This window comes from Aspergillus piperis (genome assembly GCF_003184755.1).
Source record: "Aspergillus piperis CBS 112811 unplaced genomic scaffold BO85scaffold_28, whole genome shotgun sequence".
NCBI classification, from domain to species: Eukaryota; Fungi; Ascomycota; class Eurotiomycetes; order Eurotiales; family Aspergillaceae; genus Aspergillus; species Aspergillus piperis.
This window is the reverse complement of record NW_020291618.1, coordinates 172,462-195,924: the sequence shown is the minus strand read 5'-3', so window position 1 is coordinate 195,924 and position 23,463 is coordinate 172,462. Positions and strand designations below refer to the sequence as shown.

General features: G+C 49.7%; 12 protein-coding genes and 1 non-coding gene across 13 annotated transcripts; 5 read left to right on the top strand and 8 right to left on the bottom strand.

Annotated features, from left to right (window-relative positions):
• The first annotated feature begins 144 nt into the window (after nt 1-144).
• BO85DRAFT_524123 (uncharacterized protein) lies at nt 145-1,228 on the top strand. Its single transcript, XM_025665395.1, has 3 exons — nt 145-457; nt 523-659; nt 717-1,228. The coding sequence occupies exons 1-3, from the start codon at nt 338-340 to the stop codon at nt 1,048-1,050; spliced, it is 591 nt and encodes a 196-aa protein (XP_025510739.1). The 5' UTR covers nt 145-337; the 3' UTR covers nt 1,051-1,228.
• Nucleotides 1,229-1,424: 196 nt separating this feature from the next.
• Nucleotides 1,425-2,507, bottom strand: BO85DRAFT_505699 (uncharacterized protein; the record flags this gene model as incomplete). Its single annotated transcript, XM_025664342.1, has 1 exon — nt 1,425-2,507. The coding sequence occupies one exon, from the start codon at nt 2,505-2,507 to the stop codon at nt 1,425-1,427; it is 1,083 nt and encodes a 360-aa protein (XP_025510738.1).
• Nucleotides 2,508-3,221: 714 nt separating this feature from the next.
• On the bottom strand, nt 3,222-3,308 carry BO85DRAFT_t268. The gene has a single exon. It is a non-coding gene; the product is annotated as a tRNA-Ala (tRNA).
• An 882-nt stretch (nt 3,309-4,190) lies between these two features.
• Nucleotides 4,191-4,643, bottom strand: BO85DRAFT_383017 (uncharacterized protein; the record flags this gene model as incomplete). The annotated part of the gene is made up of 1 exon (XM_025656494.1): nt 4,191-4,643. The coding sequence occupies one exon, from the start codon at nt 4,641-4,643 to the stop codon at nt 4,191-4,193; it is 453 nt and encodes a 150-aa protein (XP_025510737.1).
• Nucleotides 4,644-4,984: 341 nt separating this feature from the next.
• Nucleotides 4,985-7,456, bottom strand: BO85DRAFT_174148 (DNA topoisomerase 3). Its single transcript, XM_025654305.1, has 7 exons — nt 7,249-7,456; nt 6,977-7,177; nt 6,734-6,912; nt 6,512-6,681; nt 6,142-6,464; nt 5,955-6,091; nt 4,985-5,908 (listed from the first exon to the last, which is right to left on the bottom strand). The coding sequence occupies exons 1-7, from the start codon at nt 7,336-7,338 to the stop codon at nt 5,119-5,121; spliced, it is 1,890 nt and encodes a 629-aa protein (XP_025510736.1). The 5' UTR covers nt 7,339-7,456; the 3' UTR covers nt 4,985-5,118.
• Nucleotides 7,457-7,515: 59 nt separating this feature from the next.
• BO85DRAFT_407232 (DUF1295 domain protein) lies at nt 7,516-9,376 on the top strand. The gene is made up of 2 exons (XM_025657357.1): nt 7,516-8,160; nt 8,214-9,376. Exons 1-2 carry the CDS (start codon nt 7,789-7,791, stop codon nt 8,955-8,957), a joined length of 1,116 nt encoding a protein of 371 aa, XP_025510735.1. The 5' UTR covers nt 7,516-7,788; the 3' UTR covers nt 8,958-9,376.
• Nucleotides 9,377-9,934: 558 nt separating this feature from the next.
• BO85DRAFT_442866 (mitochondrial inner membrane AAA protease Yta12) lies at nt 9,935-12,684 on the bottom strand (the record flags this gene model as incomplete). Its single annotated transcript, XM_025658857.1, has 2 exons — nt 9,935-10,716; nt 10,785-12,684. 2 exons carry the CDS (start codon nt 12,682-12,684, stop codon nt 9,935-9,937), a joined length of 2,682 nt encoding a protein of 893 aa, XP_025510734.1.
• Nucleotides 12,685-13,259: 575 nt separating this feature from the next.
• On the bottom strand, nt 13,260-14,515 carry BO85DRAFT_453720 (ribosomal eL24 family protein). Its single transcript, XM_025661116.1, has 3 exons — nt 14,217-14,515; nt 14,032-14,133; nt 13,260-13,978 (listed from the first exon to the last, which is right to left on the bottom strand). Exons 1-3 carry the CDS (start codon nt 14,219-14,221, stop codon nt 13,516-13,518), a joined length of 570 nt encoding a protein of 189 aa, XP_025510733.1. The 5' UTR covers nt 14,222-14,515; the 3' UTR covers nt 13,260-13,515.
• Nucleotides 14,387-15,141, top strand: pam18 (putative mitochondrial DnaJ chaperone (Tim14)). The gene is made up of 4 exons (XM_025654304.1): nt 14,387-14,598; nt 14,674-14,747; nt 14,806-14,859; nt 14,916-15,141. The coding sequence occupies exons 1-4, from the start codon at nt 14,551-14,553 to the stop codon at nt 15,052-15,054; spliced, it is 315 nt and encodes a 104-aa protein (XP_025510732.1). The 5' UTR covers nt 14,387-14,550; the 3' UTR covers nt 15,055-15,141.
• Nucleotides 15,142-15,807: 666 nt separating this feature from the next.
• BO85DRAFT_383081 (uncharacterized protein) lies at nt 15,808-16,059 on the top strand (the record flags this gene model as incomplete). The annotated part of the gene is made up of 1 exon (XM_025656499.1): nt 15,808-16,059. A coding segment is annotated over one exon (252 nt), but the record flags the coding sequence as incomplete, so codon positions are not given.
• Nucleotides 16,060-16,678: 619 nt separating this feature from the next.
• Nucleotides 16,679-20,668, top strand: atrR (transcription factor atrR). Its single transcript, XM_025657356.1, has 7 exons — nt 16,679-17,344; nt 17,412-17,539; nt 17,602-17,981; nt 18,031-18,527; nt 18,586-18,761; nt 18,812-19,372; nt 19,422-20,668. The coding sequence occupies exons 1-7, from the start codon at nt 17,144-17,146 to the stop codon at nt 20,170-20,172; spliced, it is 2,694 nt and encodes an 897-aa protein (XP_025510730.1). The 5' UTR covers nt 16,679-17,143; the 3' UTR covers nt 20,173-20,668.
• A 256-nt stretch (nt 20,669-20,924) lies between these two features.
• On the bottom strand, nt 20,925-21,410 carry BO85DRAFT_174002 (uncharacterized protein). The gene has a single exon (XM_025654302.1). The coding sequence runs from the start codon at nt 21,304-21,306 to the stop codon at nt 20,995-20,997; it is 312 nt and encodes a 103-aa protein (XP_025510729.1). The 5' UTR covers nt 21,307-21,410; the 3' UTR covers nt 20,925-20,994.
• Nucleotides 21,411-23,090, bottom strand: BO85DRAFT_174011 (putative C2H2 finger domain protein). The gene is made up of 2 exons (XM_025654303.1): nt 22,531-23,090; nt 21,411-22,352 (listed from the first exon to the last, which is right to left on the bottom strand). The coding sequence occupies exons 1-2, from the start codon at nt 22,911-22,913 to the stop codon at nt 21,515-21,517; spliced, it is 1,221 nt and encodes a 406-aa protein (XP_025510728.1). The 5' UTR covers nt 22,914-23,090; the 3' UTR covers nt 21,411-21,514.
• Between the last annotated feature and the right edge of the window lie 373 nt (nt 23,091-23,463).

Genomic DNA, 23,463 nt, shown 5'->3' with positions numbered 1-23,463 from the left:
TCCAAATATTAGTATTTCCCTAGTCGTCGTCAAGGCTGACTTTGATTACTAGAATATTCAGTCAATAGTGTAGCTGAGCTATATACCTGAAGGATGGAAGGATTGGCCCCCGTAGCCCTGTGGGATGGGTGCAAGCATGCTCTTCACGTATAGCATGGCTGTGCTCAGAATAATCAACCAGCCAGGAACATTTTGATCCAAAATTGATACTATAGCGCTTGACACAGATATAAAATAGCGAAGATTTCTCCCAGATATTTCTATAATCACTCACAACATAACCACTCGCAATCAACTTACAAGTCCAAGAAATCTATTCTATCCCCAAATCTCCAAAATGCACTTCTCAAGCTTTACAAACTTTCTCGTCGCGACATTGGCTGCCTGCAGCGTAGCCTCTCCTGTTGACCTGGGCAAACGTGGAGAAATCACCGTTGGCTTCCGCCGTGCTGATAAGGTAGGCCTTTACTTGATACCTCACCAGTCATTATGTTCAGAGCTAAAAATTCCCCTTTGTATTAGACTCAAGCCGAAAAATACAACAAAGATGGCCTCTACTTTGACCACGGTCATGTAATGTGGGGTGCCCAGATTGGTAAAGGAGTGTACACCTCTCCTTCCCGTGATGAGTATGAGGCGCTGGCTGCTCCTGATGCCTGGTATGTAACACAAAATAACGCATATCCTATACTCATCATGCTGATATGTTTTTCTAGGTACTGCGTCATCAAAGCAGACAAAGCAGCCTTCGACAAAATCCCAAAAGTCTGGATCCCCGAGAAGAACCAACACAACCAGAGAATGTGGAACCAGAAAGATGAGAAGCGAATCGACGAATACATCGAAAGCCTTAACGAGAAGCCATCGAGCTCTCTCCGTTTCTCGATCATGCCTCACGGTAGAGATCGCAGCCGTCAGCAAATGCTGATTGTCCCGGAACTTGCTGATAAGAAGCATTTCACCATCCACTGCTATGAGAAGAAGGAGGATGTTAAGGAGGGGCCTGTTAATTACGATAGCTGGCATCCTAAGGGTGAGAAGGGGAACTAGGCTGGTACTGATTGTGACTGGGTGTTTTGTATGCTTGATCTAGTGTTCCGAGTGCCTTATGTGGTTGTCTGTTGTTAAATGGTCCCCAAGCAAACCCCATCATTTCCCCCCCAGATTGTCATTGTGTGCTTTTTGTACTTTATACTAGAAAAACAAAATATATCTTTGGATGGTTGCCCATGAGATGTAGGATGATGTTGTATTCAATACAAAGTTATTGAACGGGAGACACACGGATGATGTAGATTCTATTCCTGACTAGGAAGGTGCGGCTCGTCTGCAGCCTTTCTATACTGTATGCTTCATGGAGGATTAGCGATAACACCAATCCCCAATATCCGGCAAGCTCCTAGCACAATCTAAATACACATACACTAATAACTCAGCGGCCACAACCCCGAGTTATTCAACCGACGAACATCCCACATCATCAACCCAATCATCCTATTCCCTGGGATATGCCAACTATGAGGTAACTCGAGCCCCGACTTCTTGAAATCAAGCTTATTCTGCACCGCATATTCCTTAAGCCTCTCAACAAAAGGATCAATCACACCACGCAAACAACCAGGCTGGGGCGGAGGACTCCGAGTCGGAAACCCAAACTCAAGCCGAGATGCATCAGGCAACTCAGTAACAAGCGGATACCACTTCTTCCAATTCGCCCATTCTCTCCACCCATTCAGATTTAGATTATGATTCCCATTGACAAGGTTCAAAAGACACTGGGACACAGTCTGAATCTCAACGCGGGCAACCCCTGGAAGTAAATCCCAGGTAGCAACCTCGGGCTGATACTGGCCGCGGACGCACACAATATGGCCATCCACGGGGAGGATCTCTCCCTTATGCAGCACAGAATATAGTTGCAAATGCCACAAGGCGCGGTAAACACGATATTCCTCTTCCCATGAGGGCTGGCTCAGATCCAGTTCCTTCATTGCATGGAACCTCGCGTTCCAATAAAAATGAGCTTGTAGCAGGCCCCCAAGGAATGTCAAACACGCACAAGCTAATCGTTGGATATTGGCGGCGATATGTACCATTTCCCACAACACGGCTCGGGATATAGAAGTGGGAGGCTTATGGCGGGCGAGGAATTCTGTTAGGCTGCGTCGTACAGGCTCTCCTTCGTTTAGACCACTTCTTCGAAGAGAGGAATGTACTTCACTGAAGGACTCCTGGAGTTCTTCTGGTGTTAAGTGTTTTAGTTCGGTGACTCTCCAGAAGTGATGGTATAGATGGCCCTTTGTTATAGGGTTACCCTTTAGGATGATGTCGACTATGTGCGTTGCTGCGGGCTCTACCCTTTCGTTAGGATTCTTGCCTAGTTCGAAGATCTCCCGAATACGTGGGGACGCTTCGATGAGGTTCTCCAGCGTCACCCAGTCGGGGATTTGTCGGATAATGTTGCATAACACGATGTAGGGAATCCTTTCGATGCTAAAAGGGTCCATCGTGATGGGTTGGTCTTGCGTGGGTCTTTCCAGGAGCAGGGAGGGAGCCCTTGATCGAGGTAGTTGAGAGTTATTCGCCTGTGTTTCGCTCTCTTTCCCTTTGGATACATAGGGATTACAACGCACTTATATAACCCCATTTGGACTGACTGGTCTTTAGAGACGCTCATTCCTGACTGTAATTGAGGCATATAAGCTCAAGCGGATGTGATTGTAGGATGTAAGGTTCTGTAAGTACCAGACAGGAACTAGATAGCCTAATGGCAGTTCCCAATTAACCCTATATTTCGTGTATGTACTTTTTACTAGACGTGGATATCTTCTGACCCTTATTTGTGTTTCCTACAAAGTAGAAGTAGGAGAGGCTGGCAGCTTTCATCAAGGGAATTAGCTGAGTACATAGATGATCCAAAGATTTTCTCTGCATGACCTACCCTAGTTTGGGACGTAGCTTTCCTGATCAGAAGAGACATAGGGTAAAAGTATAAAGATAGTGCTCTATAAACGTAGTGTGTTATTAATAAGTCAATATTAAACTCAGAACAATTCAGCTACAAACGAATTCTGGGATTGATTGCAGATGGCCAAAAAAAAGATAAAAAACCCAGCTTCCTTCAGAGAAGAAAAAAAAACAAACAAATAAATAGAGAGAGAGAGAGAGAGAGAATAGGGAAATCCCGTATTCTATGGTGAAGGTGGTGGTAGAAAAAAAGATGGAGTCAAAGGGGATCGAACCCTTGACCTCTCGCAGTTTCGCTATAGGTATGCAAAGCGAGCGCTCTACCACTGAGCTATAACCCCAGTTCGCTGATATTTTTGATTACATAATGTCAAATATACCACCACCGGTACATACAGGAAGAAAGTATCCATATTAGGCTGAGCTACCTATTATCGCCTGGTCGTTACTAATGTGTAGTAACAAATCTATCTTGAAAGTTATATAGTCTGCTCTTCTATATCTCCGTGTGTAGCTCGATAGAGACCAACCAGGTTTCTCTAGCTATACAGTGAGTCGTGAAATCATCAACTAAGCAGTATATCGTGCAGACATATCCTCTCAAATCACCATATGGTACATACTTACTCGTACATGTTCCCTTTTCTGCCACATAATTGTAGGATAGCGCTCTTGTTCCTGACCATTATCCAGAGATTGTAATGGACTCTGGTGGCAATATCTGGTTTAAGTTGTCTGAGCGCAGTAATATTTAGAAGTTACTGCTTACCCCCGGGTATGACCAATGTACCCTTTTAGCTTAGCATCATCCCTCGCAATGCACGTGTTTGATCAACCTGTCTGTTATTTCATCCAAATCCAAAAATACAAAAAGATACTATAGGTTTAGCCTATATATGACGGATCATCCCTTGTTTTTGGTTGAGAAGCTGAAGGCACTTCCCGCTATAAAGCATTATCACCAACTTATCAAGTTGGCTGCTGATAAATAAACCTTGACTGGGACTTTACGACAACAGGCACGTATGTGAAAATAATTACTCTCATAAGCAACGCTTTATTAACATTAATATGGACAGACACATAACCCAAAATCCCTTTGGCAATACTCGTAGGAACATCCCGTCACAGTGGATTTTAAACCCTCTTTCCAAAATAAACGTCTCACAAATCCAGGTCTCGAAGGACCATCTTCACTTTCTCTACTTCTCTGAGCGCTTTTGCTAAGCGCAAGAACACTTCTCATCATCCTTATCCCCAACCCAGAGAATGTATGTCTCAGACGAGTTAATCTCAACGACGTCCTGTTGCCCATGACCCTCGTTCAAACCCACACCACCCTCTTCCTCGTCAACCTCAGCCTCAAGAAGAGATTGAACTGCACCCATGAGTAACGCATAATTGGTCTCCTGGAATGGACGTTTATCACGCCATGGATATGGGTGGTCTGCTATGTGAGATGCCAGTGGTTTGAAGACGGGCTCGTCGAGGAAGGCGAGGGCGTCGGTTGGCGCTGGTTCTGCAGTCTGCACTGATTCAGGGGTGCTAATAATGTGGATGGGATGCGCTAATAGAGCCCTGAAATATAACATGACTGTAGTGGATAGCAGGAGGAGAGTGAATGATAGGTTGCGGAAATCCATGGTGGTGGATTCGATGAGCTTTAAGACCAACATTGATGATAAGTTGTGGTAATGTGGTAGATGAAGAGGGATGGGTAGGTGGGTAGGTGGGAGAATGAGGATGAAGAAGGTGAAATGTCTGAGTTGAAAGGTAGAGGTATCTTTATAGCTGGATTTTGACTTGTTAAGTTGTATTCTACTAACCCTTCTCAGAAGCGGAGTCGATGTGTCTGTTTTCTGGATGGGCTTTGAAGGCGGCATGTACCGTAGTATTCCCGGCAATGCCAAATTCGATGTATACAGAGTGCAAATATGTGGATTTTGTTGCTTTCAGATTGTACAAAAGACAACGTTGCATGTGAGTTGCTGCTGCAAAGATCCAACATATCGGAGACGTTTGCGTAGTGACCTGAATTATAAGGATGAAATAAAACTTTCCAATGCCAGACGGGAATATACATTTAATTAATCTTCACCAGCCAGGGGTATCATCATCAGCTGCTCGAGACAATACTTTTGTTCGGCAAAGTTAGGAAGTTTCCTGTTCATTCAGGTACTTTCGACAGGCATCCTTCAGCCTATTGATCCGCCGCTGCGTGTGCACAAATACCTCCCGATACATGTCGAGACTCTCTTGCACAACCTGCTGTCGTGTCCGCCTGCCGGCGCAAATTTCCCGCATTCGCAGCTCCATCTCCTTCCGAAGGAAGGGTTTGCTCAGGGAAGGGCTATCCGGTATACCGGCGAAGACATTATCATATCCTTCTACAAGAGCAATGCCCAATCGGGTGGGGATCAACTCCTTCACTGCATTTCGACCGCTCCCACGCGAATGAACGGCAACGTATTGTCTTTCCTTAATTTTAGCAATGTGCTCCGCCATGGTAGCATCCGTACCAATTCCATTAGCGTCCATCAGGCCAATAAGTTCCGGTTCGGTGAGGTAGTTCGGAGGTGTGGTTTTGCCGTCGAAAATCTTGGCTTCAGTGGGTTCAAACATTTCACCCATCTGGAAGTTTGGCAGTTGCTGACTACTCTCCCACTTGTCGTAGACGTAGACATCTAGATAGTTTCGTTCGAGAACTAAGAGGCCCTTGGCGTGGAAGAACTCGTCGCCGTATTGGATCTCGACTTCCGTCGACTGACCCTTGGCATCCTCGGAGCAGCAGGCAAGGAAGCGACGGACGACGAATTCGTAGACTTTCTTCTCGTCGGCCGTAAGAGCCGTGGGTGCGACCCAGCAAATAGGGTGTATAGGTGGGTGGGCTTGATCGTTGTGTCGACCTGATCGTGGAGTCTTGAATGCGCCGTCCAGCAGACTTCAAATGTTAGCAGTGCAGAAAGACATGCTTGAGGGATGCTTACTGTCGAGCATATTGACCCCAGTTTCCGTCAGGTAGCTGCTTCTCAACGAGCTTTTTCAAGTCAATGCCCTTATCAAATTGATCTGTTTCGGTACGTGGGTAACTGATAAAACCCTTCGTGTATAGGGCTTCCGCGACCTACACTGTGTGAGCCATTGCTCGAACATATGACATACAACACGGCTTACCTTCATGATTGTCTGACTGTCCATGCGGAGATATCTACTTCCCATCATCTGAAGGTCCACTGTTGTCAAAGGTAGAGGTCTCCTTTTGCTGGTAGGCTTTTGGGTGACCTTGGTGACTTTGGCTTTCTTTGCCATGAGACACCGCTCGAGCATCACCGTCACCGCAGCCCTGTCAAAAAGATGAACACGTTTCCAGAGGAAATTGACCTTGATGTCGTCCCGGGTATGCATAACTTTGATTCCCCAAAACGTCTCAGGCTTGAAGTTCTTGACGCGAAGATAACGATCAACTACAAACCCCAGTGTCGGGAATTGACAGGATCCTGGTCGGTAGTTAGAAATGCTCGTACAAGGAAGGATAGAACCATACCATAGCTTATGATAGTATCTTGAAGCGCCGCAGAAAGAGGTTTCAACTGAAGCGTTTGCAGACGAGTGAATGCCGCACCGATCCGGAGATCCAGTTCGATTCTGGCCGCAACAGCGTTTGCTTGGAGGTCATCAAGTTCGATCAGTGATCGAGCAGCATGTAGCACATGGCTTTTACCCAGAAATCAGCACTGCAATTCAGCTGAAAAGGAGGTGGTCTCACGCTTTTTCTGTATTGCTGAACCTTGCCCGTTTGATGACGATGCGAGCGTTTCCTTCCTTTGCTTGCTTGCGGATTTCCGTTCCTATATGCTCACCTTCTCGATCACAGTCTGTCCAGATAAAGAGAGCCTTGCATCTCCGGGCCTGTTCCTGGATGTTCTTCGCAATAGCTACTTTGTCCTGCCGCCAGGTATTAGCACGGGGTTTATATCAGACCTTCGCGGAGATGCGCAGATATACATACGTCAGCCACAGACTCGTGTACTGGAGCCTCGAAGAGGGCTGATGGGGGACAGGACAGCCAAGTTCTATATTGGCGTTCGAAATCTAGACCAGTCAAGTGTCCAATGACGCTGGTCATGGTCACAGAGCAAGTGCCCCAAGGGCCACCAAAATTGAAATCGAATACATAGTTTTTCACATATTGATTCCCTCGGATGGCTATCTACAGTACAGCTACTTCAGCAACCGTAACCCTCAGGAGGTGTTGGCAAGTCCCGGCACCGAGCCACTTACTGTTTGAAAGGAGCCGCCGGACAAATGCTGGGCCACGGCTTTAGCAATGGCCGGCTTTTCTGCCACGCATAGCACCCTTTGCGTTGTCATGGCAATTGCCTGGGTTGATCAGGAAGGCTAAGGTGTGCCCATGACCGATGCTCTTTTTTCAGAGCGCAACCAAAACAAAGAGTGTTGACCTTTATGGCGAAGTGGACAAACTCACATACTAATCATCTACTTTGTCGCTGTAGACGCGAAAAAGACGCGAGTCACGGGTATGGTAGGGTGCCTTTGTGCCTGAAAATCTATTTACTGCCTGAGGCTCAAATTGTGGCCCGAGCTCCCCATCATGGCCGGATTGGGACAAGTTGCAGGCCTGAATCAGGCATCCACAGGCGGTTGCTCGGTCACGCTTCCCGGCCAGCTTGTTGTGGTAATTGTTTTGACTCCATCCACAACCCGGCCTTGTCTTGCTTCCACTCACATGCGAGAAGCTTCCCTGTCACCCCAGCAGCAACCAGCTAACTAAAATCCTTTCCTTCAGTGCATCTGACCAAGATGGCGCTACCCCTCCCTGACGTCAAGTCTGTCGTGGACTGTGCTTCCTTCAGCCACACTGTCCTACCCTTCTTGTCGCAAATCACGGCGCTTCCCGAGCGACTGCAGCTTGCAGCCGCAGCCAAGGATGTGAACATCCTCAAGGACATTTACCTCTCCACGAATCCCTTCATCTCGGCCCTCTTCTTGAGTCTAGCTCTATCAGTTCTGTTTATCATCGCTTCGGAGATCAACAGGAACTACTCCCAAGTTGATCGGCTCTGGAGTATCCTGCCGTCCATCTATAATGTGCACTTTGCTCTTTGGGCCCGCTTGTCGGGCCTCCAGACTCAGAGCTTGGATACTATCGCGGCTATTACCTTGATTTGGAGTGTGAGTTACCATGATTGTCTGTACATTATATCCGCCCCTGCTAACCTACCCAGGCCCGCTTGACGTTCAACTACTGGCGCCGTGGTGGCTACTCAATCGGCTCGGAAGACTACCGTTGGCAAATCGTCCGCTCCAAGGTCAACAACCGCTTTGTCTTCTTCATTTTCAACATCGTCTTCATCAGCCTGACGCAGTCCTTGCTCCTGCTTTTGATCACCGCCCCGACTTACAACTTCCTCCTTCTCTCGCGTCTGTCGGACCACAAGTCCTTCGAGGTTCCGGACCTTGTCTTCTCCCGGGTGGCCTTCTTCTTCATTATCATCGAGTACTTCGCCGATCAGCAGCAATGGAACTTCCAGACTGCCAAGCACAACTACCAGCAGACTGCTCGCATCCCTGACCAGTACAAGGGACAGTATGAGCCTGAGGATCTGGAGCGCGGATTCGTCGTCAGTGGCCTCTGGTCCCTGTCTCGTCACCCGAACTTCCTCTGTGAGCAGGCCATCTGGCTCACTCTGTACCTCTGGAACTGCTACCGCACCGAATCCTACGTCCAGTGGACCGGCATTGGTGTCTTGGGCCTTCTGCTCATCTTCCAGGGTAGCGTTCGTCTCACCGAATCGATCAGCGCCGGCAAGTACCCTAAGTACAAGGAATACCAGGCTCGCGTGGGACGCTTCATTCCTCGTTTCTCGGTCAAGCCCAAGTACAAGAGCAGCAAGAAGAAGGCTCGCAAGGCTGTCACTGAGCAGCCCGAAAGCGAGCAGACTCACGAGGCGGACAAGAAGAGCCAGTGATTTTGGGAGATACTTGATGTGCAGCTCACATTGATCCGCCTTTGTTTCGGTTCTGGGTGTTTGTCTTCTCCATTGGTTGCGGTTCCATTTGATATTTGCGAGTTATTTTGGAGTACATAATTCTTGGTGTTGGATCTTCTGGAAAACATATATTATTCTGCTGTTTGCATATATATTCTGTCATGTTCAGTTATTGATATCCTTGTCGAATTTATGAAAAAGTTCCATCACTGAAGAAGCACGCGGCGATTGGGCTGGCCCCTTGTGCTTGACTGACAGCACGCCTTCTAGTCTCTAAATTGCAAGACAAATGTTGTATTGCAGACTCTAATCAATTATATTCACTAGTATGATAATGCTACACTTCACAACGGCCTACGATGTCACTTGAGCCATACTGAAATATAATTTGAACTCGCCTACCATCTATATTTGAAATCCAATATAAAATAGCTACCTACTATACAGTACAATACAATACACCGAACACTTTCTTCAAGAAAGCGAACGAGGAAAAAAAAGGGAGAAGCCAGGCGGTGATGATAGAGATATCAAGTGACGGATGGTTGACCGCTGGGATAGATGTCCAAGAGGGATAGGGAAAGGAGTAGAGAAGTGGGGGAGGTAACTCCGGAGCAAAGTACCAAGCACGCAGGAAACACAGAAAAAGGGTCATAGTCCTAATATTTATGGCGACAACTTGGAAGGTAACAAACAGCAGACGGATGGGATGCGAAAACAGAGGGAAATTGTCAGAAAGGAGATGCTCCGAGTTAACACGCACACACGAAAGATAAATAAGTACAAAACCCAAGCGAGGAAACGAGGAAGTAAAAAAAGACAACGATATATGATATGAGTAAGAAGACAAGCATGCAAAAACCCCCGCCTCGCCGCACCTTTCGTCAGCCGTGAGTGATGATGTTCTTGGGAGAGAAGAATGGTATTCAAGGATTTCCAATGAGGATTTGCATCATCTATGGGGGAATAGGGGTGGAGTCGCGGCCGTCCTTGCCTTCAGTGGGTTCCGTGGGCTCAGGGGGAGCGATGGTGGCGCCGCCGCGGCCGTCGAAGTACTTGGCGAACTCGTTGGATTCAGGCCATTCTCTCGGGCCCAGAAGACGGATCATGTCGTCGCGGCTGAGGACTTCCTTGGAGAGGAGTTCCTCGGCTACGATGCCGACTTCCTTCTTCTTCTTGGTCAGGAGGTCGCGGCACTGCTCGTGGGCTTGATCGATGATGCGGCGGACTTCAGCGTCGATATCCCGAGCCGTTTCTTCGGAGAAAGGCTTGTGCATCTGGCTCTTCGGGTCCTCCTCGTAGTAGATGTAGCGTAGCTTTGATGACATACCGAACTTCGTCACCATGGCGGTGGCCATCTGGGTGACCTTGTTGAAGTCGTCGCTGGCTCCGCTAGTGACAGTGTCGAAGTGCAGTTCCTCACTGACACGTCCTCCCAGGGTCATGGCCATACGGTCCATGAGTTGGTTTCCGTTCATCAGGTAGGTGTCGCCGTTGGCAGGCAGATATTGGGCATAACCCAGAGCACCTTGGCCACGGGGAATGATGGAAACCTTGAGAAGAGGATCAGCCCAGCGGAAGTACCATCCACAAATGGCATGTCCGGCCTCGTGGTAGGCCACAACGCGCTTTTCCTCGGGAGAAAGAACAAGAGACTTCTTCTCCAAGCCACCGATGACACGTTCAATGGCCTGCTCGAAGTGCTTCATGGTGACATGATCGGCGTTTTCACGGGCCGCTGTACAGAAACTGGTTAGTATAGAACTGATGGAATAGGGAGATTATTTCAGTGAATTGTGTACTTACCAACCAAAGCGGCTTCGTTGACGCAGTTTGCAATATCAGCACCAGCAAAACCGGGAGTCAAAGCCGAAAGTCTTCCTTGCAGGTATTCCATGTCCTCCTTCGTCACGATCTTCTTCAGGTGAACGCCAAAGATCTGCTTACGACCATCCATGGTAGGCCGGTCGATAGAGATGTGCCGATCAAATCGTCCAGGACGCATCAGAGCCTGATCGAGAACGTCGGGCCTGTTCGTACCAGCCAACACCACCACTTGCTCGGAAGTGTTGAAACCGTCCATTTCGGTCAGAATCTGGTTGAGGGTACTCTCACGCTCATCGTTGCCACCGCCGTAGTTCGACTTCGCTCTTGATTTACCGATGGCATCAATTTCATCGATGAAGATAATGCAGGGCGTCGACTTCCGCGCGTTGGCAAACAGATCACGAACTCGGGAAGGACCGACACCGACGAACATCTCGACAAACTCTGAACCACTGACACTGAAGAAGGGCACGCCGGATTCACCAGCCGTGGCCTTGGCAAGTAACGTCTTACCGGTACCCGGAGGACCCGAGAGGATCGCACCACGGGGAATCTTAGCACCAAGCTTCTGGAAACGTTCCGGGTTCTTCAGGAAGCTGACGAATTCCATGATTTCCACCTTGGCTTCGTCCATACCGGCCACGTCGGAGAACTTGATCTTAATGTCGGTCTCCTGGTTGAAACGTTTGGCACGGCTCTTGCCAATGCCAAAGATGCCACCTTGACCACCTCCGCTACCTGCACGCCTCGACAGGAAATACACACCCGCCAAGAGAAGAACCGTGGGACCGAAGCTTATGAGTGTCGCAGCCCAAGGGACTTCACCCTGGTAGTTGACAGGAATGCGTTCAGCACTAGGGACACCAAGTTCCTGCTGGGCCTCCTCCAATTTCCGCTCAAAGCCGTCGACGGATCCGATGGTGAAGTAGTAGTAGAATCCAGGGTGAGCAGCAGGGGAATCGGGGTAGACTTGAGCCACCGCATCACGGTGAAGTTCGACCCGAACCCGGGTGTTGTTGATGACGGTCAGCCTCTCAACCAAGCCCCTGTCGAGGAAACTTGCCCTGAACTCCTGCCATGTGATGTCGCTGCTGTTCTCGCTCGGGTAGAAACTGCGGTAGATATAGTAACTGACAATCAAGCCCGCCCAGAAATAGATGTTGTCGAGCTTGAAAACAACCATGTCTTTAGGGTCCGGCGGATTCTTGCCAAATGGGTTCTGGTCCTTCTGCTTCTTGTCTTGTCCTTGGTCCTTCTTCCCTTCCCGATCCTTTTCTCCCTCTTTCCCTGGTTGCTTTCCTTCCTCTGCATGTTTCTTCTCCAGTTCCTCGATTTCCTTCATCATTCGCTCGCTTTCGATCCGCGCTACGCCACGAGCGATCTCATCGAGGTAAGAGGCCAGGTCGCGCATCAAACGCATATATGTCATGAGGGAGGCAGGACGCCCGGTGGCGATATGGTTATCGATGAATTCCTTCACCGGCGGAGGTAATCCGTTCCTCTCAACGTGCAGTTTCACGTCGTCGAGCATCTCATGTTGACTCCGTGGTGACCGATCTTTCAAATGTGCGATAAATTCGTCTAAATGTTTCTGTTGTTCCTTGGTGAGCACATTCGTCTCTTCCGGCTTCTTCGGGTCTCCGCCGTTATTCCCGGGCCCGGTTGATGAGCCCGTGTTCTTGTTGCTGCCATTGTCGTTCGGGGGGTTCGGACCACCGGAGGGCTGGGTAGCGAAGGTCCTGGCTCGGTGTGCGATAATCAGGGCTGACAGTCTTGACTGCGGAGCGTGTGCAGAGAGCGGCCTTGTGCGGTAAAGGCAGTCTGCGGCTCTCCTCGAATATCGAGCAAGGTTGCCAGGCCGCCGGAGCAGAGAGGCCATGGTCGAGGATGATGAGCCCGGAGGCTAAGGTAAAGGCGCGGCGGAGTTCTGAAAATTCAATGGCACCTCGAGGCTGATGCGGCCATAGAGGCTTTTCTTGAAACGGAGGTGGCGGGGAAGGTGGAAAGCTCTTGGGGGAGCTGAGGTCGCCTGTGAAGTTCGCTCACGCGCTTTCCCGCCTTCTTGCGTTTTTCGTCCTTCCGTTCGCCGGCTGACTCATCTGCCCACCGCCGCCGCCGGCCAGAACCCAAAGGAAGTCGGTGGACCTCAAACCCATCAGTAATCCTGGTTGTGCTTGGAAGAGTGCACAATTTGGTCGAGATCTTATGCTGATGTCACTCTTCAACTCTCTGTTTATGGTTTATGGCTTGGAAAGGGTAGATGCTGGAAGCGGGTGGTGGTGATGACGGTAGCAGCACCTGGTGGGGAATGCTGAGATTATGCACTAGATAGCCTACTAAAGTAGTGATGCCATAGGAGGGTCCTAATGCAAGTTACTCTTTACAATTAGAGTGCCCTTGCTAGGATTGTATAGGAGTTCTGTGCTTGATAATGCCCATTTGGTCCCAGAAGACCTATGAGCACTGTCCTCCAATCCACTAGCACTACACACAACGGATAATTCTATAGAGCACGTCTTTGTATGATTAAGTCAATATACCTGCAAAGAAAGCAATAATTTGGACATGAAAGTTCATCCCAGAGACCACTGGATACTTTTGGATAGGAAAAGCTTGAAACAACAGAACAAACCCAACTCCATCATAACCTCAAGGTATCGAACCCGACTACATAGCCGGAGAGAAAGAAACGTAAGAAACGCATAGCCCTTTAGTCGACATCCATCTCCTCCTGAGTAGTTCCATCCACCAACATTCTGGTCTTCTTCTTCTGTCTGAGACGCTCCTCTCCATGCAGTCTGCTTGCCTTGGCAGTCTCGGCCACCAACGGCTGTCCTTCTTCCCGCTCGCGGAGCTCCTTGCGAATGAGATGCTCGCCCTCCATAACCACCTTGCGATCCGCCTCGCGCTTGCGGTCCCGCGCAAGCTTGCCTGCCAAACGACGCTTCGTGAACACACGCTCCCTGCGCTGCCGGATCTCCTCCACTCTCTCCATCGCCTTGATAGTCGCCGCAACCAGGTTTCTGTCGTACTTGACGGGGACGTTCCTCTTCTTGGCGAACTGGGACAGCACCAGCGACGAGTCGACAATCATCTCCTTGCCCTTGGCAGCGCGACCGGCCTTGGTCCACTTCACACGTCTCGGTTGCCGCTTAGCCTTGAAGTTCTGATGGGTGGTAAAAGTTAGCTTAAACCTGATAAGACTGGGCGGGGCTGGGGGACTTATCATTTGCTTCTGCAAAACCGAAATGCCTTGGCGTCATTTCTAACAAACTGAATACCCTTGCTAGGGTAAACAGGCCTAGAGCAAAAGTGGCACGTTTCAACTCTGTCAGGTAGGTCAGCCGCAAGTCCTTACCGCTGGTCAAATTTCTTCCGGGATGAGCAGAGGCAAAACGCCGGGGCACGCACCTCATGTTGGGCTAGTGGTTTTGAGTATGTGAGCCCGGAAGCGGCGATTAGATGAAGTAGAAGGAGAACTCCGAAAAATGAGGTAAGAAGCCGCAAACAACTCCTCGATCCCACCGTCGTGTAAAGAGAATCTCCGATGTTCAGGACAGGAACCGCATCAAAAATTGAAGCGTGGAGCAACCGGCGCTAAACCACAACGGGCAATGCGGCGCCGCTCCGATTTTTTATCTGGACTTCCGCCTCTCCCCCAACGTCACTCCTTGGATATCCCTCCTGCTGTGTCCTACGACCCTCACTCCGTCTACTTCTGAATTAGTCACTCGACTGTTTCAAGATGTCTACCATTGCTATCGGTCTCGGTGTCGCTACTGCGGCCTTCTTGGTAAGTCCGACTTGGGAACTGGACTGTATCTGCATGATGGATGACAGGAGGCTAATACGTACTCTCATCTGCTAGGGTCGCGCCGGTCTTCTTGCCTACCGTCGCTCCAAGGGAGGTGTGAATGCCATGGGCAAGGCCTTTTACAAGGGGTTAGTCATGATTTGTTATGTTATGATTTACCGGCATCGATCACTAACTCGTATACAGTGGTTTCGAGCCGCGCATGAACCGCCGTGAAGCTGCCTTGATTCTCGAGCTTCCGTACGTTTCAACCCTTCAGACACGCTATATTCTTCGACTTCTAACCAAATATATAGGGAGCGTACCCTTAACAAGGACAAGGTCCGCAAGAAGCACCGCCAGCTCATGCTTCTCAACCACCCCGATCGTGGCGGCAGCCCGTACCTGGCGACCAAGATCAATGAGGCCAAGGAGTTCCTCGACAAACACACTTAAGGCTCTTCCAACGCGGATCCTCCACTGACGACTGTTCGGGGCGTTGTTGGATTGGGAGAGGAAACACGAACATGCTAGGGATGCTTTAGGTATCTTCTATTGTACAAGAGAGATTCTTCTTAGGGTGAGCATAGCGAGGCGTTGGTGGGATTTCTTTTTTCAAAGACGAAAGATATGTCTTTGTGCTCCATGCGTGGGGCTTTGTACTATTGTCTACTATATCCTGATGAGATCGCCACTCCTGAATATATAACTATCTGTTTGGTATTACGTCTTTCTTCTATTATACCTTCTGCTTGTTCTTCTTTGAAGGACTTACTGATTGGTCTGTTGGGTAAGTCTGGAGTATGCGTGTCTGGCAGAGATTGGTTTCCAGTCACTGCCATTATCCTGGAAATAACGGCGACATGATCATTGATTTCGCGTCAGTCCCTCGTCACTTGCTTCATGATTGTATGGCACTTTCAGGAGTGTAGAACCGTCACAGGTCCTTTATCAGGTGAATGAATGCAGACAGTGATTGACAGTCCAAGCACTCACATGCCCATGCGCTAGACAACCAGATAAACAACCAAATAGTATCCACGTTTCATCAGGCTACTACAGATTACTACTCCTTATGGGTCCAAGATTCACCCCCTGAAAGAGCTAGTTTGACACACGTCACTTAAGTTGGCAGCCTAAAAACGCCCCCGATCTGAAGCGGGAAGAGTTGAGCCAGATGGACGGCAATAGATAGAACCCCACCGATAGAGAAAGAAACATGGAGCAGGGGGGTTTAAACCGCCGCCGGACAGGGCAAAGTCCGAAAGACCGATGGGCGCCAGGAAATTCAGGAAAAGAGCCAAACTGCCAAGCCGAGGCCGGCCGGGACGGACTGTTCGGAGAAAAAGCCATCCGTCACCTGCCCATTTTCATTCGTCCAGAACCGGAGCCCGGTTGGATCAGATTCCGTTCTGCTGGACTAGTCAACTCTGGGTCTTGAATAGAATCCTAGTCACTTAGTACTGGAACAATGCGAGTCGTCACGGTAAGCTGTACTGGAGACTACAACATGGCTCATACTGAGTAGATCATCATTCCAAGGAGACATTGTCACTGATCAGAATACGTGAATACGAGGCGATGATAACTGTCCCTGATCAGTAGTACGTAGTAGTTAACAGCATTAATTAAAAACCTCAAGCGACTCCAACACACTCCCAGCCGATCTTTGTAGATGATCCCTTAAGTCCGTCCGCAGCGCTACTTACCTCCGTTTCAGGGACAAACAAAAGTATTGACTGGAACAGTATCGAAGCTTTTGCTTACCTACTCGGTTTTCGTCCTTTTACCCTTTCTTACTCTTTTGGGGCAGACAAAGCCAGAAAGGCAGCAAAGCTGTTACGTGACCATTTGAACCTTGAACCTTGAACCTTCGTTAGCTCGATGACTCCTCCAACTTTCATCCAGGAGCTGTGACTGACGATCGTGTTCATATTTTCTTTTTTACTCTCTTTCTAGTGGCATGCCCCCATTACTTCCTGATGGATACTTGTTAAATCTGTCTGACAGATCAGATCAAATTCCCTTCAGTCCCTCATTTCCCCCTCTTGTGAAGCTTTGACATCATCTCCGGTACATTTCTTTTCTTACCCCAAATTTTAAAAGTTACATTTTTCGCCTTATCGTGCTAGACTCTCGCCACGTGCCTGTATCGGGGAAAGATTGGTTTGATTGATTGAGTAAGCCACACTTCCTTCTCTCAGCCATTCCATCATTCATCGCCTTACGGCATCATTCATCGCCTTACGGTCTAATTCCTCCTCCCCCCTTTGCCTTCGACTACTTTTCAATCATAATTTTTTCCCCACCGACTACAGGCTCTAACCCCAGCTCACCCTAGTCGTTCCTTATCGGCATCTGGATTTTCGCGACACCTTCCCGCCCCAACGGCCGCTCCCTTCCATCTGCCCGTTGACGTCGTCGGGGACGAACCCCGCATCGCCCAAGACGCTCGAAGCATACCCGCTTGCACTGGGACTCCACTCCCTCACATAGGCAGGCTCCTATACTTTGCACCTCGCTGGATCCTCGCCCCCACGTCACCATGGACGGCATCGGGGAAGCCCCCGATGGCATGGGCTTCGATATGCCAATGCTCATGAACCAACAGCAGCAATTCTACGGCGCCTATGGACCGGATGGTTCACCGATGGCGTCCGTTCACCAAAATATGTCTTACCAGGATGAGCAGTCAATGGGCGCCGGAGAAGATACCAATGATGCGAAGAGGCGGAGAATTGCAAGGGTAAGTCGCTAGTGATGCGCATGAAGTGTTTTCGGGGAGTTCAGCGCGCTGATTGTTCGCCGCATAGGCATGCGATATGTGCCGGAAGAAGAAAATCAAGTGTGATGGGAAAATGCCCAAGTGCTCGCACTGCATCAATTACAAGACAGATTGTGTGTTCACACAGGTCGAGAAGAAACGAAATCCGCCAAAGGGGTATGTACTCCGTCTAGTACCGGTCCCTGTGTTCTATCTCTGACGGGTTTGCTCTTGTACAGCGCCAAATATATTGAAGGATTGGAAAACCGGCTGGGAAGGATGGAGTCGCTGCTCCGACTTTCCGGATTACTGTCCGAAGACGATGGTGGAAAGACTGATTTGGGAACGCTGGAGAAACGCCTGGCCGATCGATCGCTGGCAAACGGTGGCATAAGCCGTCCTAAAAGTCCGAACAAATTCACTGCTCCTCAATCCAACGCTCAATCGCAACCGACGACTTCATCGCATCATTCCACCCCCCGTGTTGAGTCTCAGTCTAGCCCGCGCACAGCTGCTACGTCGCCGGAATCACAGAAGGAATCAGAAACCGAGGTTGAGGGCTTGTCGGATATGATGTGCTCATTAGTGACGAACAATTGCGGAGAAACGCGCTATATTGGTGAGTGTGTTTGGATATTCACAGAAAGGCTGGGACTAACAAATGATAGGATCCTCTTCGGGGTTCTCGATTTTCTCTCCTAAGGGTATCCAGTGGGTCAACGAGAAGACCGGCGACACTTCCTTCCAAGACATGATATCTTCTGCCTATATCGATGACAATAAGTGGATGTATTGGAAGCCGGAGATATTCAGCGACATCTTTGCCCGTCGCGTGTTCAAGCCATTGCCGCCCAAGGAAGAGGCCATGTCTCTCTTTCGAGACTTTTTTTCCAACTTTAACTGTATGTTCCCGCTCTTCCACGAGCCGACGTTCATGCACTTGGTGGAACGCCAGTATTCTCGGGATCCGTACGAAGGTTCTGGCTGGTGGGCTAGTATCAACGTGGTCCTGGCGATCTCGCATCGACTTCGAGTTATGAGCAACCTAGTGCCGCAGGAAGAAGACAAGAAGGCTTGGCTATACTTGAAGAATGCTATGGCTGTTTTGACCGAGCTTACTATGCGAAACACGGATTTACTAAGCGTTCAGGCCCTACTCGGCATGGTAAGTGATCCACTTCAGAAGTACTTTTGATATATTCTTAGTGCTCATCGATCCGTAGTCGCTTTTCTTGCAGGGGACACCAAATCCCCAGCCGTCCTTTTTCCTGGTTGCAGCTGCCATCCGACTTTCTCACAGTATTGGTCTGCACAAGCGGGGTTCTGGATTTGGCTTGAATCCAGTGGAGGTGGAACAGCGGAAACGAGTGTTTTGGATTGCTTACCTTCTGGACAAAGAGTGAGTCAGATTCTATGTACCTGACCAACTCCCGTTTAACGTTTAAACAGTATCTGTCTTCGGTCCGGTCGCCCGCCTGTTCAAGATGATGATGACATGAATGTCGAGTTACCGAGTGATGACCCCCCGGACAACATCGGCAACGTCCCGTTATCGGACGGTACCAAATTCAACCTGTTCAGATCCATGTGCCGCTTTGCCATCATTGAAAGCCGAGTGTACAAGCGACTCTATTCCGCCAAAGCATCGAAACAGTCTGATGGCGAGTTATTGAACACCATCGGAGATCTTGATAAAGAGCTCGAAGAATGGAAGGATAGCATTCCTGTTGAACTCCGACCAGAAAACGAAATCAAGACCACCCATACGCCCCTTATCCTGCACGTTGTTGTGCTTCATTTTGCGTACTACAACTGCTTGACTACTATCCACCGCATGTCCGTACACCATGGCTACTGGACGAGTCGGCTATCCAATTATGCGATTCAAGGTCTGAACGCGAGACCATTGAATCCCAGAGTATTCTTGTCAGCAGTTCTCTGTGTAACGGCTGCGAGAGCTTCTATTAATCTGATCAAATACATACCCCAAGGCGATTTCGCCTGTGTCTGGTGAGTACTGCGCTGAAATGTACTGCCGGTCAGTAATTAACATGGATAGGTTGATACTTTATTATCCGGTCTCCTCACTGGTTACCCTATTTGCTAATATTCTGCAAAATCCTAATGATGCGCGGGCTCGCTCCGACGTCAAGTTGATGAACGTGGTCGTCAACTTCCTATCTACTCTCGTCTCCGATGAGTCGAATGGAAGTGTCAAGCGTATGCTTGCTCTTTGCGGTGAATTTGAACGCATCGCCCAGGTAGTCCTCGACAAAGCCGAAAGAGACAGCCACTCGAAGAAGAAACGCAAATCTGCTCCCGACGAACCACGGCATGCGCCAGGGCACACAGCAGATGGGAATCGCCAGCCCGCTACACCAGCCGCGAAGCCAACAGATTCAGCACCGCCGCAACCTCCCACGACCGTTCCCTTCTCATCTCCCTCGTTCTCTAATAATCCAAATCAGCCCGCAGCCAACATTCCTAATGAGCCACGAAATTTCACCCCAGGCCAGCCGCTCTCTGGAGCGAACGGCTTCACCACGAATCTCCAGGACAGCATGCACGGTCTATCAGGCCTTGGTGGAGACTTTGAAATGCTCAGTCCAGGTAACCTGGAAGGCGTGAACTTCGGCGACCAAGCACCCTTCACAGCCAGTCCCGATACCCCTCTAGCACCCTTCCAGCAACCCTTCGTCCCACAAGACCTCTGGCAAATGCCGATGACCATCGAATGGGACTGGGCAGATATGTCAAATAACTTCCCCGTTTTCGGTGATCCCAACAACGGCCCACCGAACGGGCCATAACATGACGACACGAAGAACCCTCCCAATTTTCAATTCCATATCCTTACCAGTTCCAGCGGACGCCTGGGGTCTTCAGCACGTACATACAGACAATTTGTCACTTTTTTTTTTTTTTCCTTTTCTCTGCCCATATTTTAATTCGTCTGGGCTTCCGGCGTTTTCAAAAAGTCTAGGACGCACGCGCACAGCTATCACGCCACTCCACTATGATTGATTCTTCTTTTCTTTCTTACTGTCACTACTTCCTCCCTCCTCCCTCCTCATCTACTTTTTCTTCGGTCTTCCTTACATATGTTCTTTTTTGGGGAAAGCTTTCTTAAGGGAAAGACTGCACTTGATACTTTTCTGTGTTTACATGTTTGGCGTCGGTCGGCGAAATATACATCGGGTTTAAAGGTGTAATATCATACATACATACATACGTGATAGGTAGTAATTCTACTATCGAGTTACTTACTCAGTTACTCTATTATCTCTCCTTAAAAATATTATTTATTATATATCGCTACAAACTAGTAGAGTAGGATAGTTACTTCAAAACACGTGATTTCCAAAATTAGGAACAACGGATGATGAAAGAAGAATCAAAGTTACTGCACCATACATACATTTGAACAAAAATACACAGTTCCATCCCTTACTAGACTGTGCTTCCAGGTCAAGAACCCCACTACAACAGTAAAATACAGATATACAAACGATGCTATGCATCTAGACCCCCGCAGGACGTAAAACGTAGTGATTTATTCGTATAATGTATTGATTGATCGAGTGATTCGTTATTCGAATGTAGAAGATGAACTTCCCTCCTTCACGGCACCCTCAGCCGGATTCTAGAAATGGGGATAATGCAAGATCATGACGTTCGGTTACAATAACCGAGATATAGTATAGGGTGTAAGAAAGAAAAAAGTGGGAGCAAAGGAAAATGAGGAGACCAAGGAATAATACGCAAAAAACACCTTGACGGCTGGTACGAGGATGCAGCGACTTAATAGGTACATAAAATTCAAAGGACAAAGGAAATTGGTATAAACGGACATTGTGAGTGTGGGTGATGGGTGGTGGGTCGGCGGACCTTGTTCGGTAAACCTGGCCGAGGTATACAAATCCTGGGGTAAAACTGGCATACATGCAAAAGGGGGTGTTCCAACTCCAGTTTCAACGCAACTAGTCAAGAAAGAATAACCGGCATTTACAGAAGTCGCGCAAAGCTCGTACATGTCATCAAGTGATGGCTGTGATACAGCGGTCTGGCCAGCGATCCAAGGCTGAACCAGAATGAATATGAGGATCCGGAGGGGTGGGAAGGAGGGAGTCTAGACGGACGTGAGTCGTCGTTCTACTCTTCCATTCGGCCGAAGACGCCGTCGTCATCATCGTCTGCCTGTGTAGGCCGGCTTCCGAAGTCGACGTCCGCGTTGCGATGCTGCCGCTTGGCACGGTCAGCATTGCCCGTTCTCACTTCTCGCTCATCGGACACCTTGTATGACAAGGAGGGGTTGAATGACAGCGAGAGGAAGTTCGGGGTGGTGCTGGAGAAAGCCGCATCGGTAGCATCTGTTCTCGATTGATCCAGGCTACGGCCCTGGTTATCGACGGAGCTGGCTTGATCCAAGTAGCGAGTAGGGAGTGGAGGCACCGGTGGCACGCTCGGAGACATTTGCTGTGGACCCATGCGCGGGGTTCCGAAGTTGCAAAGTCCGATGGCAGCAGCCAAGTCGGCCTCATCGTCTTCATGCAGCTTGGCTTCGGCGGTGGAAGGTCGGGTGTCGATACTGGAATGGCGGAAATGTGAAAACGCCGGTGACGCCCATGGGGCACTGCTGGTGAAGGAGCTCGAGGGACCGGACTGGTAGGAATGGGAGAAGTGGGCTGACAGGTTGCCAGCGCTGTACCGCTTGTCCATCGTTGCCGGCTCCATAGACATGTCTTCGTCGTCATCGTCATCATCTTCGTCCATCGGAGGCGGGGTCGTCTCAGCTGAGCTGAGGCCGTCCCGAAGCTCCGACGACGCATCTGGTGACGCGGAAGAAAGATCCGACTCGGCCTCTCCGTTCTCTTCCGGACCATCCTGAGTCATGGTGACCAGAACGGAGGCAGCCTCCAGCAACTGGACCTGCTGATGTTTGGAGATCAAAAGCTTCGAGGTAATTGCCCATGCAGGGTCGTGTTCCCACCTAAGTTCCATAAAACGTCAACCCACTGCGTCCCAGCACGGCTAGAGAGAGGTAGAGGAGAGGAGAAGTGAGATCAGGGGAGCTGGATGACCACGAGGGCGACCTTGCACAGAGCCGACATGGCGCATTGCTCCGGACCGAGCCAGACGGCAGGATGGCATGGGGGGAGGATACACACATATGCTTGGACAAGCAGCTGCCATGCTTATACCCTTTCCCGCAGCGATCGCAGCGAAGGTCTGCCATGGCACGCTTCCCTTCGCCTTTGACCAGGTGCGATCCTTCGCTGGCCCGTCTGTTTCGGTTCTTAGTGCTGACCGGCTTGGGGTTCGGGTTATTGGCATCTGCATTTGTCGGGCCCGTCGACGATCCATCGTTGGCCTGGTTGGGTGACGTCTTGCGAGCGACCGGCGGTTCTTGGCTGGGACTGTTCATGCTTCGTGAAAGATAAGAGCCGAAACCGGAGGGGGCTCCGACCGAGCTGGACTCTAGGCCCTTCCGGCTCCCGCGCCGATGAGAGGGCATCGTAAGCCCCGTCCCATCACCAGGAGCCTCCTTCATAGACGCCGCGACCGCGGCGGCGGCAGCAGCATTTGCAGCGGCAGCGGTAGTAACGCTCTTGCGGCGAGTCACCCGGAAATTGGAGTTGACGGCACCGAGGGAGATGGAGTGAGAATGGTGGCGGGAGTTATGTTGGGGGAGCGGACGGGAAAGGGACAATTCCTAAGAGATAAGTATGACTGTGTTAGCCTGACCCACTGAGAAAGGGTGGTGGTGATTGCATCCACACACGACTATAGCCGGAGTGGCCATGGAAGGGAAGCTGGAGAGTTACCTTGAACGAGGCCATCTTTGAGTACGTGGACTCTCAGGCCTACAATTCGATGAATGCCCTTATTGTGGCGAGCGATGGAGAATGAGTGATCGATGCGGAGTGTTGGTTGCTGATAAGCAGCAAGTGGTGATGAGGTTGAAGCTGAAGAGGAAGAATAAAAAAAAAAAGAAAGAGGCGAAAGAAAGGAAAGAGGAGAAAGTGAGAGACGGTTGGAAAGCTAGTTTAACTGGTAGGCGAATCCCAGGGATACGAGCGGGCGACCAGGTACCTGCGAGG